This window comes from Pelodiscus sinensis, chromosome 21 (assembly GCF_049634645.1).
Source record: "Pelodiscus sinensis isolate JC-2024 chromosome 21, ASM4963464v1, whole genome shotgun sequence".
Classification (NCBI taxonomy): Eukaryota; Metazoa; Chordata; order Testudines; family Trionychidae; genus Pelodiscus; species Pelodiscus sinensis.
In genome coordinates, this window is record NC_134731.1 from 26,845,009 (window position 1) to 26,861,460 (window position 16,452).

A 16,452-nucleotide genomic window follows, 5' to 3' on the forward strand; every position below is an offset into this window, starting at 1 on the left:
GTAATTTACATTTGCAAAAGCAAGGTATGCCAAATTTAAATGGAGGTACGTGTCTAATCCTTACAGGAAAACTCCTGTGTATGTGGGAGATTCACGAATGCTGAGTCTTTGGTACAGCAGTGTTGCAGGAAAACTGTCTCATAACTTGTTAGGAGACATAATGGAAATAAAAAGCTATGCACGTTTTGCTGAAATGTTGGCATGTGGCCAGCATAGAGAGAAACCTTTCCTGTGTATGATGGCATTGTATTGTTAGGCTTCAGTTAGTGGCAAAAAAACAAACAACCCATGGAAATTCTGTCCCATATAAGAGTTAATCTGTATACTGTATACTTATGCCTACATGCAGCATAAAATATGGATATTCAGTGTTTTGCTGGAATAGGTGTTCTAGTATGTTTAATACAGATGTATGGAAAAATGAATGTTGTTACTATATAGCTGATTCCCACTGGTATTTCCCAGTGTGCAAATAATGAACTCAGGTTCCCTTTACATTTGAACTAAAGTGATGCTGTAGATATGTTTATTCATTTATGTGTATAGTGCCATTGCTCTGTGTGTGTGTCTTTGTTTTGCTTGAGCAAGTCTAAGGCTTTCTTTTCCCTCACCCTTTTAGATTGATGCATTAGGTAAAAGAAGCAAAGAAGCAGAGGCAGCCTTCTTGAATGTCTATAAGAGATTAATTGATGTTCCAGGTAAGCAAATTATTATCTTCCTCTGAAAAGCGGATGATCTCTGTAGTCCCAGATGCTGTTGGGAATTTCTTCTTTTTACCTTTGCTAAGTTATTGATTTTAGTCTCAAATTGACATACTGTGGCATTGATTGTAATTGTGTGTGTGTCTACACAGCAGGGCTTAACTTGAAATAAGCTACATAAATTGAGCTACGTCAATTGTGTAGCTTACTTAGAAATTGGGAGCATCTACACAGCACTTACTTTGAAATAGAGCACTCTTCCTCCAACTTCCCTTACTCCTTGTACAATGAGGCTTATAGACTCATAGACTTTAAGGTCAGAAGGGACCGTTATGATCATCTAGTCTGACCTCCTGCACAATGCAGGCCACAGAATCTCACCCACCCTCTCCTAGAATAATCCTCTCACCTATATCTCAGATATTGAAGTCCTTACAGGAGTTGGAATAAGAAATCCTCCTGCTTGACAGTATTTTGACATTATTTTGAAATAACTGCCTGCTGTGTAGACACGGACACGGACTAAGTTATTTCAAAATAATGTTGCTGTGTAGATGTACCATTAATGAGCTATAACTTAGGCACTTTGATGGCTTCTCCTCTTAAAACAGTTCATTGCATTCACATATGAAGTATTGTGAAAATCATTTTATATTTGTTACAGTACCATATAATTCTGAAAGCTGTTCTGGATGTTAATGATTTATTTATTAACAGGGTTTTTCTCATCGGTTAAATCTCCAATAATCTTGCCTCACAGAAAGTGGTATTGGAAGAATTTTTTTATTGGAGATGCAGAAAGCCATTGAAGAAAACTGTAAACTCTGTGTATGATGCAAGCCACTTTGAGCCAGGGCCACTGCCATACTGCTAGTTTTCAGCACCCCAGCTCATAAAAGGAAGAGCCTGCTTGATGTAGGGATGTAAAATCCCATTTACTTTAACTAGTTACATGTGATGTTTAACTAGTTAACCAATTAAACAGGAAGTGGATGGAGGGGCCCACTGGTTAACTGGAACTGGTAAACATCGCCCATTAAGGGTGATGCTTACCAGTTAACCTTTCATATCCCTAGTTTGGTGTTCACCTTCAAATGAGACTGGTGGCGAATTGAAAGACCACTCTTAGATTGCTGCCTATGGGGGAAACAAAATTTTATTTTTAATAATATTTAATATATTGCTCTGTAGCTATGCCCACGTATGCAATCTCTTATTTTCCACAAATCATTTAATAAAAATGAAAATAGTCCATGAATAGGAAGGTGTACATAGCTCCTGTGTACTTTCCCAGATGGTTTTGTAGGTGTGCTTATTGTAGTCCTCGTATTGATAACACCATCATTTTGTGCTATTCTTTCATGAGTTTTTGTACCTCTTCTATAGTTATGGATGGCCTTTCTCTCACTGTATGATGTCAGCATACCTTTATCAGGCATGTGCTGTTTTGCTTGTGTTTATAAATGTGTATAACTTGACTTACCACTTCTGTGTGATGGCTCAAATATTTAGTCATATTTTTCCGCTGTAAAATGTAGTTGTGTGTTCCTTCTGATGCGAGTATTAAGCGGTACCATTCACACAATGCTGTGGACCTTTGGAGATGCAACATGGAATGAAGCTTGGAATGCTGCACAGTGGCTATTTTGTATCATGCATCATTGTAAATTTTTATCTGAAATTCAGGATTCTTAATAGTTAGGGCCCTACAAAATTCACGGCCATGAAATGTAGTCTCCTCCCCTTACATCTGGTGTTTTGGGTGCGTTTAACCTGAACTGTACAGATTTCACAGAGGAGACTAGGGTTTCTCACATTGGAAGTCCTGAAGTTATAGTTGCAAGGGGCTGTGATATTGCCACCCTTACTTCTGTGTATGGGTGGTTAGAAAGTGGCAGCTGTTGGCCAGGCACCCAGTTCTGAAGACAGTGCCCTGATAGCAGCAGCACAGAAGTAAGGGTGCCATCCTTCCTTCTGCGCTGCTGCTGCTGTTGGTAGTGGCTCCTACCCAGTGGCCACTGCTTTCAAACTGCCCAGTTCTGACGGCAGCAGTGCAGAAGTAAGGGTGGAAGTACTGCAACCCCCCTACAATAACCTTACAACCCCCACCCCACAGCTCCTTTTTGGGACAGGACCCCTACAGATACAACTCCATGATATTTCAGATTGAAATACAGGCAGTCCCCGACTTACGTCGGCTCCGCAGTTACGAACGGGGCTGCCCCAGAGTACACGGACTGCGGGACCTCGCGGTCCTGCCGCCCGTGTACTCTGGGGCTTTGCTCTGTGTCTCCCTGGTCTGCAGACCAGGAAGACGCAGAGCAAAGCCGCGGAGGGGCTCAGGCAGCGGGGCAGCCCTGCTGCCCGAGCCCCCCCCCCCCCCCACCCGCGCAGCGTTGCAAAGCGCGGGGAAGCCGGCGGCGGGGCAGTCCAGGCGCGCCTGGGGTGCCTCGCTGCCTGAGCCCCCCCGCGGCTTTGCAAAGCCGCGGGGGGGGGGGGAGGGGAGTGCTCGGGCAGTGAGGCACCCCAGGCGCGCCTGGACTGCTCCGCCGCCGGCTTCCCCGTGGCTTTGCAAAGCCGCGGGGGGCCTCGGGCAGCGAGGCACCCCAGGCGCGCCTGGACTGCCCCACCGCCAGCTTCCCAGCGCTTTGTAAAGCCGCGGGGGGGGGGAGGAGCTCGGGCAGCGAGGCACCCCAGGCGCGCCTGGACTGCTCCGCCACCGGCTTCCCCGCGCTTTGCAAAGCCGCGGGGGGGGGGAGGGGGCTCGGGCAGCGGGGCACCCCAGGCGCACCTGGGCTGCTCCGCTGCCGGCGTCCTCAGAGGCGCTCCCCGTCTCCCTGGTCTGCTGGTCTCCAGCAGACCAGGGAGACGGGGAGCAAAGCCGCGGAGGACCCAGGCGGCGGGACCGCGGTACATCTCGGTCCGCCGCCCGAGTCTTCCTGGTCAGCTGGGGTGGGGGGGGGCGCAGCTAGTACCCCTCCCCCCCCCCCCCCCCAGCAGACTAGGCTTTTCTCCGGACGCCTGTGGCAGAGCAGCTGGGGTGCTGCCGGTTGGTCCCGCAGCGCCGCTCTGGGCGCTACTGGTGCAACCCAGCAGCACCCCAGCTGCTCTGGTCCTGATTCAGCCGCTGCTGGTCAGTTTCAGCAGCGGCTGAATCAGGACACCTGGGGCAGAGCATATGGGGTGCTGCTGGGTTGCTCCAGTAGTGCCGAGGAGCGGCGCTACTGGAGCAACCCAGCAGCACCCCAGCTGCTCTGCCCCAGGCGTCCCCAAGTCAGCTTCTGCTGAAACTGACCAGCGCTGACTACAGGAAGCCTGAGGCAGAGTTGCTCTGCCCCAGGCTTCCTGGAATCAGCTGCTGATCAGTTTCAGCAGCAGCTGACTTGGGGTCGCTTGGGGTTCTTAAGTTGATTCTGTATGTAAGTCAGAACTGGCGGTCAGTTTCAGCAGTGTCTGAATCTGGACGCCAGTTCCGACTTACATACAGATTCAACTTAAGAAGAAACCTACAGTCCCTATCTTGTACGTAACCCGGGGACTGCCTGTAACTGAAATAATGAAATTTACTATTTTAAAAATCCTACGACCATGAGAGTGACTGAAATTTGATAGGGCTTTATTTATAGAACCATATACAAATTACAGCTAATGTCTAATTCCAGCAAATGATTTTGTGGGTCTTAAAGAAAGCATATATACCTCTGTTCAGTAATAACATATTCCCTTTGATAATTAAAAAAGGTTGCTATTTTAATTTCACTCATAAAATGTGTCCATGTTTTCAGCTAAGTTTGAGGACTTTAGTGACATGTATGGAGAATTTTCCCTTGGACTAATTTGTAAAGATGTTGGGGAAAAGTGAAACTTTTCTGCAAAATTGGCCTCTATAACTAGAATAGTGTGGTCATACAAAAGCTAGCTATGCCTTTTCCTACCTATTTTTACATTGCTATCTACTTGCATGTGCTGCAAACTGTACCATTATTAAAGGTATACCTAAAGTATATTTTTTTGTACATTTATATCACTTTAATTATTCAAAAGTGCACTTTGTTGGAGACCAAAACCTTCCTAAATATTTTTTCTAATTTAACTTCTTTTTTTTTTCAGTTGTAGAGCACAGTTAATGTACATTTATTCCTATTTTGTGAATTGTCAGAACTCTGCCAATAGTGGAACTTGTTTTTGGAAAAGTAGGGGGGGTTATTCATTCTTCCTCTGCCCCCCCTCCCCCCGTGCCCTCAGAGAGCATAATATATTAGATTTTTATTAACTTCCACCTAATAGCAGTGCATTATGACAACATCTGCATTCACAAAACTAGAAACTAAAATGCATTGGAGTAGTATTTAATATTTGAAGTATTATTGCACTAATAGGCCTGTTCTGTGATCTGATGCTGTGTGCTGATGACGTGGTTCCTGCTTTGAAGAGCTTGTAGTCAAAAAAAGACAAGTGGAATAAAAAGCTTGGATGAAGAGGGAAATAAAATGCCTACAAATTTTATTTGCATGAAACATTACAGTTGCAAATTGCTAACGGGCCAACTGTCATCAACCCTTACATCTAGCCATCATAAAATAGCTGCTTTCTTTTATATGGGCCACTGGGGTTGCCAGGTGTCCGGTTGTCTACCGGACAGTCTGGTATTGGCACCCTCTGTCTGGTAGAAAAATTCAAAAAATACCGGACATGTGTAATGTCCGGTATTTTCTGAATTTCTGGCTGGGTGCTGGATGGAAGCCTGGCTGGGGAGTGACTGGGAGGTGGGGCCGCGATTGGCGCTGGGAGTCATATGGTCGCGTGCAAAAGCCGGGCGGGGCGGGAGCAGTAGCTGGGACTCCCAACCACAGCCCCCGCCTGGCTTCTGCACACAACCAGAGGCTCCCAGCACCAATCGTGGCCCGCCTCCCCGCCCCCATCTGGCTTCTACTAGGAACTAGAGGGAGTGCCTGCTGGGGTGCGGCCTGTTGGACCCTGCCTGTGGCCAGTGGCTGCACCCCCCATTTTCTCCCCCCCTCCAGCTCTGCTTCCCACCCCCTTTCTCCGCGCCCCCCCCCCCATCTCCCGTCCAGCCCTGGCCCCCGACTGGCCGGTTCCCCGTGCCTCCCGGGCCCACAATCAAGTGTATCCATTTTTTTCGGGGGGGAGGGAGTGGAGGGGGTCTACCTGGTAACCCTATCTGCCACAAGTAAGAGTAGGCCTTGAGAAGAACTCTGAAGAAGATGGACTTATGAGGAAGAGTCTTCCACACAAAGAATTGCATGCAATATTTTGTTGTTAATATATAAGATTATCATTCAGTCCTGCACAAGCTATCAGGCATAACGATTTCTTCTGTAACATACAGTATTCAATACTAGCAGTAGATGCTACAAAATTAATCAAGTAACCAGTAATAAGTAATCAATAATAAACAAAAGGGAATTATTTCCATGCCAGAAAAGAGAATTTCCTTTTTCTTAAAGAACTCCTAATACCATTATTTCTATTTCCTTATTATTAGTTTTTACATATTTGCAACTCTGTCAAGGGTATTAAAGATAAAACTAAGTTAATTTACTTTGATAGCACTCCAGCACTGCAATATAGTATGTTAAGAATTTCAGCTATGTTGGAGACTGGAGAGTTTATAATTGGCTGGAGAGAACTTCTTTCATGGAGGTCGCCATTTCAAATGCTTTATTTGTTTATATCATGGTAGCCCCCAGATTGTGCTATGCTCTGTACAAACAAAAATTCTGTCTCCCAAGACATGCAAAGGGGGCTTGCAGGATGGAGAAAGTAATACAACATAAAGGGTCATTAAAAAATGTTCTTGTTTAAATCTTGTCAGGTCAGAGAAAGAGAAAAGGAGGATAGGATGAATTAATGGGAGCCCGGGAATAGACCAAAAGAGGAAGTAAGGGGAAGGAGAGATCCATGCTGTTTTTGTAGTTAGAAGCTTTAACAGCAATTACACAAGATCTTAGAAGACAGCTTGTCTTATGAAGTGGAGGTTTCAGGCTATTCCTCTCTTCTTGTACTTTTCAGAAATGTGATCCTTCACTTAAACCGGTGGTGATAAATGTTGGAAAGTAGGATTTTTTTATTGGCTTTTGTTACTTCCAATGTATAATATATAATATTAAACAAGAGATACAAGACTCATGATAACTCAGATAAACAGGAAAATGCTGTACATTTAAAAGAGGCCAGAGTGCAGGAGACTGGGGTCCTAAGTGAGCAAGATACAAAGATTCTGAAATTGGACACTAGAATATACAGGCAGTCCCCGGGTTATGTACAAGATAGGAACTGTAGATTTGTTCTTAAGTTGAATCTGTATGTAAATCGGAACTGGTGTCCAGATTCAGCCGCTGCTGAAACTGACCGCCATTTCTGACTTACATACAGAATCAACTTAAGACCCCCAGGCGTCCCCAAGTCAGCTGCTGCTGAAACTGATCAACAGCTGATTCCAGGAAGCCCGGGGCAGAGCAACTCTGCCTCCGGCTTCCTGTAGTCAGCGCTGGTCAGTTTCAGCAGCGGCTGACTTGGGGACGCCTGGGGCAGAGCAGCTGGGGTGCTACAGGGTTGGTCCAGTAGCGACCAGAGCGGCGCTGCAGGACCAATCGGCAGCGCCCCAGCTGCTCTGCCCCAGGTTCCAAAACAAAAGCCTGGTCTGCTGGGGGGGGGGGGGGGGGCACACTAGCTGCGCCCCCCCCCCTCCCCCCAGCAGACCAGGGACACGGGGAGCAGAGCCGCAGCGGGGTGCCGCGCCTCTGAGGCTTTGCTCTGGCAAAGTCTCAGAGGCGCGGGACCCCGCCGCGGCTGCAGCTTCAGTCCCGGTGCCTGTGGTCTGCTGGGGATGGTCCAGAGGCGCGGCTTCAGTCCCGGTGCCTGTGGACTGCTGGGGACCGTGGCACCGGGACTGAAGCCGCAGCCGCGGCGGGTTCCCGCGCTTCTGAGGCTTTGCTCTGGCAAAGCCTCAGAAGCACGGGAACCCGCCCGGTGCCCCTGGTCTGCTGGAGACGGTCTCCAGCAGACCAGGGGCACCGGAGCAGCTTACGAACAGGGCTTTCTCGCCCCGGAGCTCGCAGGTAGCAATCCGCCACCTCGACCTCCGGGGCGAGAAAGCCCCGTTCGTAAGTGCAGATCCGACATAAGTCGGAGCCGCGTAAGTCGGGGACTGCCTGTATTTTAAGAAGTTAATATTGCAAACTTCTAATTGGATTGGCCTTCATTCATTGGCAAAACTATACAAAGAGCAGGTGCAGCACAGAATTATACTAAGGCTGCAAAGCAAATCAGGACTGATCACTATTGGCAAACCTGTGAGAAACTTATGCAACATTTGCCTACAGTGTGCCAGTTCTAATCCATTTCTAACTTGAAAGTAATCATCCCTTTCCAAAATACTGGAAATCAGATTAGAGTAAGAAAATGAAATGTCTTAGGTTTTTGCTGTCACTAGTGACAGTTTAACAGTGGCGATAAATATGCATATTCATTACAAGTCCCATCTTCTCAGTCCCATGAAGGAAACAGTGAGAAGCTGGTATAGCAGCATCAATAAAACCAGTAAAAAAAAAAGACAAAATCACAGTTGTTTGTGGTCAATATAAGTAGTCCAGCCAACTTCTTACTTGTTTGTTCTTTTTGCTTTCTCTTCCCAGAAGCATATTATGGAATTCATGCCCCAGACTTCAGGCCACAATCTCATTTTATTCCCTTCGGTTATGTCTAGACAGTGGAGCTATTTTGGGATACCAAAAGTGTCCCGAAATAGTAATTCCGTGTCTTTCGAAATAACAGGTACACTATTCTGGAGTCCTTGTAACCCTTGTTCCACAAAGGTTAAGGGACTTGTTGGAATAGCGCTTTATATTTTGAAATTTGGCACTCTGTAGACAGCGCCAAATTTCAAAATATACTATTTCGAAATAAGCGACGCAATTTGCATACTTATTTCGAGGCAAGTGTGCTGTGTAGCTGCACTCTTCTCAACTTCATAATAGAGAGAAAAAGAGAAGAACAGTTTTGAAATGAAATGTTTAATTCTTACTAAACAACAAGGTCTGACTGATGAACTGAAAGCTTGTTTTTAATAAGCTAACGCCTTACTTAAACACAGAAGGTGGATGACTTTCTAATCGTTCAACATTAGGCAGGATTAGGCCTGGCTAATACTTGGATGAGTGACTGCCACTAAATCAACAAGGTCTCAGGAAGTAGTTTAAGATTCAGTAGGTGGCTCTTCCCCATTGAGGGTCAGATTCTTGCTCCCATTCCAGTTGCTTTATGCCAAATAAAAGGGCCAGAGACAAAGTAACTCTGAAACCTCCAGTTGTATGTAGGAGAGAATTCCCCCAGCACTAGTATGGTTGACAGTCGGCCATGAGGTTGCCTTCCATGGAGCTCTTTGCCAACACTAGTCTAGGGGATGGGGAGAGGGCAGAGTTGAGGTTGAAAGGATTGCATTTAGGATGTAGGGCCACCACACAGGAGTTGAGGAACTGCTGTCTTTTTGTGAGATACAAACCCCTGACCAGTCATGGTCATTAAAGGCCCACTTTGGGGTCCACATGTTTGGTAACCGAGTTCATGCTAGCTACGGCTCTTTCTCTTACCGGAACATATGGCTTGGACTTGGGTCATATGTTTGCTGACTTTAATGCCATTTGACATATTTTGTCTTTTTTCCTATTCAATTAATAATTGGATAAGTACCTTTCTAAAACTTGAAATATTGTAGGGAAAATATCCCTCAATCTAAAGCAGGTACTTGAAGAGCACTATTGCATTACACTAAGGGAAGGTGCATGTGGATGTTGGCAATGACTGGACGATTATGTCTTAGGAAGAAAGTAAGGGAATATTCCCCAGGGCAGTGTGAAGTGACAACTGCAGCAGCCTGTGAAAGATGCTGCTCCAGTAACTGATGCCACAGCAGTCCCTTCTTCCCCTGCCAATTCCCCTGTCAGGGTGTCCTCTGTTTTCCTTGGTGTTCAGAGTGCAAGATGTAAGATTCTTGATGCCACATGTTAAAGGGGAGATGAAAATTGTACACCTTCTTCCCTCCCACATCCTGTATCTGTGACTGTATTGCCAGGCAGCTGGTTCTGTTGCCTTTAAAGCAGTGATACCTAGGTTGAGGCTCGGGAACCAAAAGTGGGTTTTTAATGTGTCCCCCGTGGCTCTTTGAAGCATGTGATATTAAAACACCAGGATATTTTACTGTGTTGTTAACCAGTTGTGGAATACTTGGTCAGTCGCTTTGCTATGAGAATTGTATAGCTAACAGGAACTTAAACTCTGAACTCACTCTACTGTGGGTCTTTCAACTAATGTTGATTGCGAATTTGGCTTTTGAACCATTGAAGTCTGATTGTCACTACTTTAAAGCCTTCTGAGGCTTGCAGAATTTAATCTTATACTGTTTTTTGATAATGAAGACTAATATTCCCTTCACTTTTTATGACTACCTTAAATCCCCCGTGTGAAGGTTGTTGCTTCTTCTAACTCAGTGTTATATTGTGGTAATCTAAATGGGTGGTGTGTGTTTGGGGGTCGGGAGGGAATGATCCACTTTGTAAAAGTATAAAAAAAAAAGGGCTAATTCAGCCCAGTGGGAAAATGGGATGATATGTATAATTCTTAGTTTTAAAGCACAACCTTTTCATGTTGGATATAAAATGGGGCAAGGACTGGGAGGAGTACAGAGCTGCTGGGCTTTTTCAAAATGGAATTTGGGCTATAACTCTTCAGTCACTTAGGCTAGTGGAGTCATAAGGGAAGGAGGAGGAGAGCTGCAGTTTTTTTCACGATAGCTTTGCCTCCCTCTCCGTATGCTATTTCAATTTACCATTGAATTTTGTGGGAATAATTACTGAATTAAGTATTCTGTGATATATTTGAATATTCAAAAACGACCATGTAATTATTATTTTTCTAAAGCATGTTTTCATGTTATTTTCAAATGTGTGGTCTCTCAAAAAAATCATTTGCTTGCAACTGGTTGCAACACGGGAATGCAGGGGCAAGATTAGAAAGGCAAAGGCATTAGATTAGAAAGATTAGATTAGAAAGGCAAAGGCACAAAATGAGATCAAACTAGCCAAAGGCATAAAGGGAAACAAGAAGACCTTTTATAAATACATTAAAAGCAAGAGGAAGACCAAGGACAGGGTAGGCCCACTGCTTAGTGAGGAGGGAGAAGCAGTAACAGGAAACTTGGAAATGGCAGAGATGCTCAATGACTTCTTTGTTTCGGTCTTCACCGAGAAGTCTGGAGGTGTGCCTAACGTAGTGAATACAAGCAGAGAGAGGGTAAGTTTAGAAGATAGGATACACAAAGAACAAGTTAAAAATCACTTAGGAAAGTTAGATGTCAGCAAGTCACCAGGTCCTGATGAAATGCATCCCAGGATACTCAGGGAGCTGATAGAGGAGGTATCTGAGCCTTTAGCTATGATCTTTGAAAAATCATGGAAGACAGGGGAGATTCCAGAAGACTGGAAAAGGGCAAATATTGTGCCCATCTATAAAAAGGGGAATAAGAACAACCCAGGAAACTACAGACCAGTCAGTTTAACATCTGTCCCAGGGAAGATAATGGAGCAGGTAATTAAGGAAATCATATGCAAACACTTGGAAGGTAATAAAGTGATAGGGAATAGCCAGCATGGGTTTGTGAAGAACAAGTCATGCCAAACTAATCTGATAGCTTTCTTTGATAAGATAACGAGCCTTGTGGATAAGGGAGAAGCGGTGGATGTCATATACCTAGACTTTAGTAAGGCATTTGATACGGTCTCGCATGATATTCTTATTGATAAACTAGGCAAATATAACTTAGATAGGGCCACGATAAGCTGGGTGCATAATTGGCTGGATAACCGTAGTCAGAGAGTTGTTGTTAACGGTGCTAAATCCTGCTGGAAAGGGATAACAAGTGGAGTTCCTCAAGGGTCTGTTTTGGGACCCGTATTGTTCAATATCTTCATCAATGATGTAGATATTGGGATAGAGAGTACGCTTATTAAGTTTGCAGATGATACCAAACTGGGTGGGGTTGCAACTTCTTTGGAGGATAGGGACATAATTCAAAATGACCTTAGCAAGTTAGAGAAATGGTCAGAGGTAAACAGGATGAGGTTTAATAAAGAGAAATGCAAAGTGCTCCACTTAGGAAGGAACAATCAGTTCCATACATACAAGATGGGAAGCGACTGTCTAGGAAGGAGCATGGCAGAAAGGGATCTAGGGGTCATAGTGGACCACAAGTTGAATATGAGTCAACAGTGTGATGCTGTTGCAAAAAAAGCAAATATGATTCTAGGTTGTATCAACAGGTGTGTTGTAAGCAAAACTCGTGAAGTCATTCTGCCGCTCTACTCTGCACTAGTTAGGCCTCAGCTGAGTACTGTGTCCAGTTCTGGGCGCCACATTTCAAGAAAGATGTGGAGAAATTGGAAAGGGTACAGAGAAGAGCGACAAGAATGATTAAAGGTTTAGAGAACATGACCTATGAAGCCAGGCTTCATGAACTGGGCTTGTTTAGTTTGGAAAAAAGAAGATTAAGGGGGGACATGATAGCGGTTTTCAAATATCTAAAAGGGTGTCACAAGGAGGAAGGAGAAAATTTGTTCCTCTTGGTTTCTGAGGACAGGACAAGGAGTAATGGGCTTAAAGTGCAGCAAGGGAGGTTTAGATTGGACATTAGGAAAAAATTCCTAACTGTCAGGGTGGTCAAATATTGGAATAAATTGCCAAGGGAGGTGGTGGAATCTCCCTCTCTGGAGATATTTAAGAACAGGTTAGATAGACATCTGTCAGAGATGGTGTAGACGGAGCTTGGTCCTGCCTTGAGGGTGGGGGGTCTGGACTCGATGACCTCTTGAGGTCCCTTCCAGTCCTATTATTCTATGATTCTATGATTTACTCTATCAAGACCATATGCACTTCACTGCAATGCTGTTTTTATTAACCCAGAGACAATATTCCTAAGAAATACCTCCACCACAAATGTTTGTTGCAGAGATGAGGCCTGGGGATTTAATAAAGATCTATTTAAAAACTCATTTTGCTTTGCGGTGATGACAGTGTGACAAAGCAGAACTTGCACACTGTCCTTGTGGATTTTTGTGTAATTGTAATTTTACATTTTTTAGAATACACATTAAGGAGTTTTCTTTCATTTGCTTGTCACTTTGTGTGGGAGTTTCTTGAGAACAATTGCTAAGCAAGCATCACTTAAGTCATAGTTTAGGCAACACAAATAGTCTCTTTGAAAGAACTGGAGTGCATTGGATTAATAATTTTTAGATCCACATCTAAGGTAACACATCACCAGTGATCTAAAATATTAATTGCCACTAGTTCTGGCAGTGTTTCATAGCTTGCTGACTTACTGTTAATGGTATAAGCTTGTAAAGAGGACAAAGTAGGGGTGTGAGAGACCAGACCTTTTTTTGTGGAAAGTCACTTGAAAAGTTCGATATCTAAAATAGCAGGTGAACAAGTTGTTATGAGGGAATTCAGATTGCCTTTACTAAATCAAATAAAATGGGAAAACTGATTTTCTGTTCCAAGTATGGGGCTTTGCACACTATTTCTTGTGTGTCACTGAACAAGTGTACAGGCAGTCCCCGGGTTACGTACAAGATAGGGACTGTAGGTTTGTTCTTAAGTTGAATCTGTATGTAAGTCGGAACTGGCGTCCAGATTCAGCCGCTGCTGCAACTGATCAGTTTCAACAGCAGCTGAATCTGGACGCCAGTTCTGACTTACATACAGATTCAACTTAAGATCCCCAGGCATCCCCAAGTCAGCTGCTGCTGAAACTGATCAGCGGCTGATTCCAGGAAGCCTGGGGTAGGGGCTTCCTGCAGTCGGCCACTGGTCAGTTTCAACAGCAGCTGAATCAGGACGCCTGGGGCAGAGCAGCTTGGGTGCTGCTGGGTTGCTCCAGTAGCGCCCAGGAGCGGCGCCACAGGACCAACCGGCAGCGCCCCAGCTGCTGTACCACAGGCGTCCGGAGCAAAGCCACGGAGCACGGGGGCAGCGGGACAGCCCAGACGCGCCATGGCTGTCCCGCTGCCCTCGGGCTCCGTGGCTTTGCTCTGCTTTGCTCCCCGTCCCCCTGGTCTGCAGACCAGGGAGACGGGGAGCAAAGCAGAGCAAAGCCAAGGAGCACGCGGGCAGTGGACGTCCGGGCTGTCCACTGCCTGCGTGTTCCGCCGCTTTGCTTCCTCTCCCTGGTCTGCTGGAGACCAGGGAGACGTGCCCCGTTCGTAACTGCGGATCCGACATAAGTCAGATCCACGTAACTCGGGGACTGCCTGTACCAGTCAATTCTGAAATTAAGAGTGTTAGGATTATTTTTAAAGGTTTATAGTTTGGTTCCTTCCTGTCCTAGCAACGTATAGGTTTTCCACTCATTTCTCCTGGTACATTGCAATTAGGGCTGTCAATTGATTTGTGTTAATGCCTGCGATTAACCCAAGGCAGGATTAACACATTAATTTTTTTTAACGCGGTAATCGCAGGTGTTAATGCTGTGCTGCCCTTTTGAGTTGCCGGGGCAGTGCTTCAAAGGGGCAGCACAACACGGAGCCAGAGATCAGCTGCACTGCCCAGCTGATCCCTGGCTCTGCGTTACACTGCCCCTTTGAAGTGCCAGTCCAGCATTTCCAAGGGGCAGCGAGGCACGGAGCCGGGATCAGCTGGGGACTCCAGCTGATCCCAGGCACCTGCAGTGCTACCCCTTTGTATTGCCGCCGCTGCATTTCAAAGGGGCAGCTGCACTGAGCCTGGGATCAGCTGAGAACTCCAGCTGATTCCAGGCTTTTGCAGCGCTGCCCCCTTGAAACGCCGCCGCAGCATTTTGGAAGGGGCAGTGTATGCGATTAATCACTGTTAAATTTTTTAATCATGATTAAATTTTTGAATCCCTTGAGTGCTGTAATTGCAACATAGTACAGCCGCTCCCCGAGTTGCGAACGGTTGAGTTACAACCGTTCGCACTTATGACCAAAGCTCCCATGGAGCAGTCGTAAAGACGGTCCCCGAGTTACGAACAGCGCGGTTGCATGTAACTCAGTGGGGGCTGAGTTACGAACAGTTCAAGATACAGACCAAATGTTGGTCTGTAACTTGTTCCTAACTTAGAGAGTGGCTGTACTATATTATTAGTTACAGTTAGAAATGGCACAAGTGTGAATATTTATTTTAACTCTACCACTGTGAAAGGAAATTAAATCCTACCACATATGCAGACATATCTGAAATTTATAGTGACCTTTGTATTAGCACATTACTCCTGCAGAAATTTCTAAGTCCACAATCACGCTGATGTAAAAGATTTGTTTAGAGGTTTAATGTTCACAGAGAACACTGTCCCGATCCTCTTGAACATATTCCATTCCATACGTTCCAATTTTCTCTGATTGGCAAAACAGGAATCAGTCCCTGTGGTTGAATCTAGGGAGCACTTTGTAACTCATGCCTTCTGTGATTAGGAGTTCCCGATTTCCATAATACCAATTAGCCACCTACAAAAAATTTTAAATATAGGAAACAATGGGGCTGTATACCAGAAATGGGTAGGACGTTGTTATGTTTGCTGAGCAGTGAAGTAATCATCACTTCTCATGTTTCAAGTAGAGACTCAAGGCTCAGTGAAGCAGTGCATTCAAAGAAACTTCAAACCATCCACCTATCTTCATTTTCTCATTGTATCAGGGATAGTTAAGGGTTGGCCAATGCTGTGTAATTTGTAAATTTAAAGAGTGACAGTTTTTCCATCTTGGTAGATAGGCTTTACCTTTCCAGTCTGGCTTTGTATCTCTTGTGTCTTGAATTAGTTTGCAGAGAGAAGAATTAATATTAAATAGAGAAGATCTACATAATATGGGGGTGCAATTGATTTTTTTGCTTCCGAAGTCTGGATGATTTAAAAATATTTCACTATTCACTGTTTTCTATTTTGTTATATTTTCTAACAAGTACTAAGAAATAAATATATTTAACGATTAACTTTTCAAAATTGGTCTTATTTTTCTTCTGCTGAGGTTTTTTTTTTTCCTTTTTAAATAAATAGGGTGGTCCCAGCATACTCAGTATCTAGACAGCTTTTCATCAGTTACTCATCAGCATGCTAATTGCTGTATGACTAATTATGCCCTGAATTCCAGTTGATTTTCTTAATGAGACAGCTGGGTTAATTATGTAATCGTATGATTACATTAGCCTAGAGTGCCCTGGCGAAAAGTAACGCATGCAGTAGTGTGATGTCATTGCATGAACAGTATTCACAAGGGGGTGCATTCATCTTCCGTCTAATGACAGGGGAGGGCAACATTACTCACAGTGCTCTTTGTGTAAACAGTTATATTGAGTTATTAAGATCTGTGTAGTTTTCCAGCTTGTACAATGCAGGGAAAATTGTTTTTGAAGAAAGCTCAGTTTGGAAATTCATCTTTTCATTGATAGTCCAATTTTATCTGGTGGTATAGGTTGAATCTCTCTAGTCCAGCACCCTCAGGACCTGACCAGTGCTGAACTACAGAATTTGTCTAACCTCAAGAGGTCAATCGCGGCTCAAGGGCTCTGATGCCGGCCCTAGAGAGCTGGCCCCAGCATCCTGGCCACTGGACTCAGGGCTCCGCAGCTGGCCTCAGCTGTGGTCCAAGCCTGAAGTAGTGAGAGGCATGGCTAGGGATTCAGGAAACTTAGCCCCACTCATGATAAGCAAACATCCAGCTAA

The 16,452-nt window shown here is 44.9% G+C and overlaps 1 protein-coding gene across 5 annotated transcripts in view; it reads left to right on the forward strand.

Moving 5' to 3' along the window:
* Positions 1 to 16,452, forward strand: part of CUX1 (cut like homeobox 1) — a 397,218-nt gene that overhangs the window by 162,031 nt on the left and 218,735 nt on the right. For all 5 annotated transcript variants that reach the window (XM_075904405.1, XM_075904407.1, XM_075904408.1 and 2 more), the window contains exon 4: positions 620 to 698. In XM_075904405.1, the coding sequence (XP_075760520.1) occupies positions 620 to 698 (79 nt within the window). The remainder of the gene's footprint in view (positions 1 to 619; positions 699 to 16,452) is intronic.